This window comes from Phaethon lepturus, unplaced genomic scaffold, assembly GCF_000687285.1.
Source record: "Phaethon lepturus isolate BGI_N335 unplaced genomic scaffold, ASM68728v1 scaffold28142, whole genome shotgun sequence".
NCBI lineage: Eukaryota > Metazoa > Chordata > Aves > Phaethontiformes > Phaethontidae > Phaethon > Phaethon lepturus.
This window is the reverse complement of record NW_010523021.1, coordinates 15819-19820: the sequence shown is the minus strand read 5'-3', so window position 1 is coordinate 19820 and position 4002 is coordinate 15819. Positions and strand designations below refer to the sequence as shown.

Here is a 4002-nt window from a genome sequence, read left to right as displayed (position 1 = left end):
GCGTCCCGTGGCCAGGTTGTGGCGGAGGACTGGGAGGCAAACCTTGCACGCCACCCTGTAGGGGCAGTTCTCTCCTAGGCCCAGAGGAGGCGAGATCACCCGTACTAATTTGTACATATCCTTATACGAGATCCTGCCGCTGCAAAGGAAGCACAGGTGGGTTAATAGGACACTGAGAGGGTGGAGGGGAGGATGGAGAGCTTAACGGGGGGATGCTGGGGCCCTCTGTGGGGCAAGACCCCCGGGGGTGCACAGCTCTTCTCCTTCTGGCTCTGTCAGACCCAGAGTGGGGAAAGCTGTGAGCATCAGCTACTGCCTTCTCCACCGTGAGTCAGCTCACACCTCCTCACACTGACCCATCTTGACCCTGGAGAAGGACAGTTTTGGTGGTGAACACCACCCATCACTCTTCCTCATCACGCCCCTGGCTGCCTACCCCTGGTGGGAGAGGGCTGGGATTTTAGGCGGGATGAGACTGCAGCTTGGTTGGGTTCTAGCCACCACGAGCCCTTTTGATGGAGTTGTGTCCCATCACATCACCAGAGACGCTGCCCTTGCACAACCAACTCTCTGGTCCTCACAAGGTCCCAAGGAGTTTGGCAACTGAGCAACTTGGATCTCCAAGATCTGAGGAACCTGAGATGGGGAGAGATAATGTGACCAGCTGGTGACCGGTGGCTCTGGACCTAGCGCCTAGGTCTCTCACGGTCCAGTCCTGTGCTCTGACCACCAGACCACGCTCTGCCAAAGGTACACATTATTGGAAGCGAACCCTCCCATACACACACCCCTTCTCGGCCACAGAAGCACATCTCCCCAGCCCCAGGTGCAGTCATCACAGGATACGACCCGTATGCCTCCTGCACCGGCTGAAATAACGAAGCCGTCGAGGTGGAGAGCTGGCAGGAGAGGGTGCAGGGGCCATCGGGTGCTGAGCTCTCCACCTCGCTCCAGAGCAGAGCCCTTCGGGAAGCAGGACCATGTGGGGTGGAAGTGCTGAGGTGCAGTGTGCTGCAGCCTCCTGGGCATCCTTAGACAAGCTTGGAGGGAAACCACACACAGAGGCAAAGATCAGTGTTACCGTCCTACCCAGCACCTTTGCCTCTGGTTTCTCCAACCATCGGGGCAAAACCCACCCTGAACCCCCCTGGTGTTGGGCAGTCTCCCTGCAAGGCCTTCATGTGATGGTGCCGGTGTCAGGATGCAGAACTGCTGCCCCACTCAGGTGCTGGGACCCCTTTGGATGTACTCACCCGTTCCTCACCCAGCAGTGGGGGCCAGGGCTGCCCCCACGGGCGCAGCGTCAGCAGCCCCTGTGCATGACCCCTAACCACTGGCTGCACTTCATGATGAAAAAGCATGGCTTGCTCAGAAATCAGAGGGGTGCATGGCATCGATAGGATAGCTCAGGCGCTTTTTCAGTGATTGTCCTGGAGACCCAGGCTACCGACACGGGCGGCGAGAGTGAATGAAATGCCTGGTGTGAAGAAATCCTTCCCAAAAGCCACGGGTGAGAAGCCCCACACCGAGCAGCTGGGTGTTTCACTGCTCTCACCTCCTTTCCCTTCCCTAGTCGTCCATCAGGACATCTACTCACCCGTACTGGCCTCTCCCTCCTTGCACGAGGCACCATCACCCACCGGGTCCACCTGCCCACAGGGACCTTGCACAGCAGCAAGAGTGCTGGAGGAGGCCGTGCAGGGAGGAACCTGGCCAGCACTGAGCTGCATGGGGTTGGACAGAAATGGTGAAGGAAACTATGCCAGGAGCTGATGATATTAGGCATAAAAAAATATCCTGGCTGGAGCTGGTCTCTCGAGGGGCAGGACATTAGCAGTAGAGGTGAGGAGCCTCCCAAGGGAGCACGTGTGGCTGCCAAGGGCTCTCAAGCTAAGATCGCCCACGCTCCCTGGCGCAGTGGTGGTGGGTCATGGCTCCAAAGAAGCTGTCCTTGGGCTGGGGCAGGGAGGAAGGAGCCACATAAGGCATCCTCACGGGAACGAGTGGAGGGCAAACATGCTCCCAGAGCTGCCAAGGTTCTCCACACTGCCCTAGGCATGGCTCCAGACCATCCCGGGAGGAGCGGCGGCGGGCAGCCCCTCTGCAGCAGCAGCAGCAGTTTTTTTGGCTGCTGTGACCCCGTTCCATTGCCAGGAACGGGCTGCTGCCTGCAAACGGGAGCCCTGTTCACTCTGATCCTCATCAGCAAAGGCATGAGTGCAGGAAACAAAGTCCTCCCATCTCTGGAGGGGTGAGCAGGCTGGCCAGCATAGGAACACAATTCCCCAAACATGCTCCAAACAGGGTCTTCTGTAGGTGACTTGGCAGGAGCCTCGCAGACCCCCAGCATCTCCCCATGGCTGGGAACAAGCCACGCTCAGCCCTGCTCTGATGGGGAGCTGTGGGTGCTGGGGATCAGGTGATGGAGCCGGTCTCAGGGCAGAGGCACCCAGCTGGTGCATGGGGACAGGGAAGGAGGCCAAGAAGGACCTGCCTGCTGTCTGGGAAGGAGAGAGAGAGCAGGAACCTCCAGCACTCAGGATAAACACCATGGCAAACCGTGAACATCACCCAAGATGCCTGTGCCACCAGGCATTGCAGGAACCGCCAGCGAGAGCAGCCCTTCCCTGACCGTCCCAGGCATCTCAGCCCGTTTCCAACAGCAGAACACAGAGACGCCTGTTTAAAACCAGCTCTGAGAGGTTGCTCGGGAGAGAAGGAGCTGGCTACATACCACGCTGCTCTGTCATACTCTGCCCAGATCCGGACAAACTCATCTAGATGGTGAGGTCCCAGGATGGAGGAATCCCGAGTTAGGTATTCGAAATTGTCCATGATGACCGCCACGAACAGGTTGAGCATCTAAGTGAGAGGGAAAAAGGCAGAGAGAAAGGAAAGTAGGGGGAGAGGGAGCAGAGATGACCCTATGGTGGGGGTACAGGTTGGGGGGCTGATGAGAGAGACCCCCAGGGCTCTCAGGGAGGAGGAACTCACCAGAAAAGAGCAGAAGAAGATGAAGGAGACAAAGTAAACATAGGCCAGGTCGGTGCCGCAGCGCTCGTTCTCGTTCTGCCCGGACGTCGCCGTCGTGTCCGGCTCGCAGCCTTTGCCCTCCAGGCAGGACAGCATGATCTCCTGCCATGCCTCTCCCGTGGCACTCCTGCACCCAGCACAGCTGTGCTCAGCAGTTCGTGGTGGCACGGGATGGGGCCGGCAGCAGGATGCCCCCAGGAGAAGCTTCACAAATGCAACCCCCCACCCAAATCAAGCACGTCTCTGGCGTGCAGAGGAGCAAGGCACTGGGTCAGCAGCAACCGAGCTGGACCCACGCAAGTGCAGCCATGCCAGGATGTAGCTCCTTGGCACACAGGGCCAGCTCCCCCCAGCCAGCTAGTCCAAAGAGCTGGGAGACAGACATCCTTTTTGGGGCAGAGTGGGGGGGAAAAAAGGGGTTCCTGAGCTCCTGAGGCCATGTGTTGCCCAGCTGCTCTCTAGCACCAAAAGCTGACCTCCACCAAACAAACAGCCTGCAGCGAGAACCTGCCCAGCCCGGCTCCTGGCACACCTGCACCCAAAAACGCTGCCACAGGAGTTTTCTATGGTTGCTTACCTAAAGAGGAGCATGAGGGACCCCAGGAAGCTGCGGAAGTTGTTGTGCCGGTTAATGTGGCTTTCCTCATCTAGTTTGATATTGCCGAAAACCTACGGGAGGGAGAAAAAGGGCTCAGTTATTCAGGCAAGAGCTCGGTGGCCAGCAAAGCGGCTGCACGCTCACCTTCACCGCAGGGATGGATCCTCTCCCAGGTCCACCACCCTCGGCGCAGCCGGCCACCGGAGCAGTCAACACCCACCCTTTCTGTGCAATCCCCCATGGAAAAGCACGCCAGCGAACGCATGCCGGCGCACAGCCAGCACGCCGAGGAGCCGGCGCCGAGCAGCCGTCGGGGAAGACAACTCTCCTCTCCTCGGCAGGGAACCGCCTGGGAGGCAAAGGCTGCAAGG

General features: G+C 59.1%; 1 protein-coding gene across 1 annotated transcript in view; it reads right to left on the bottom strand.

Annotated features, from left to right (window-relative positions):
• Window positions 1-42: 42 nt before the first annotated feature.
• Window positions 43-4002, bottom strand: part of LOC104616859 (voltage-dependent R-type calcium channel subunit alpha-1E) — a gene marked incomplete at its 3' end in the record, with an annotated part of 19470 nt that continues 15510 nt past the window's right edge. Inside the window, exons 16-19 of the mRNA XM_010282012.1 lie at window positions 3611-3702; window positions 2995-3160; window positions 2735-2862; window positions 43-139 (exon numbers count right to left, since the gene is read on the bottom strand). Of these exons, the coding sequence (XP_010280314.1) occupies window positions 43-139; window positions 2735-2862; window positions 2995-3160; window positions 3611-3702 (483 nt within the window). The remainder of the gene's footprint in view (window positions 140-2734; window positions 2863-2994; window positions 3161-3610; window positions 3703-4002) is intronic.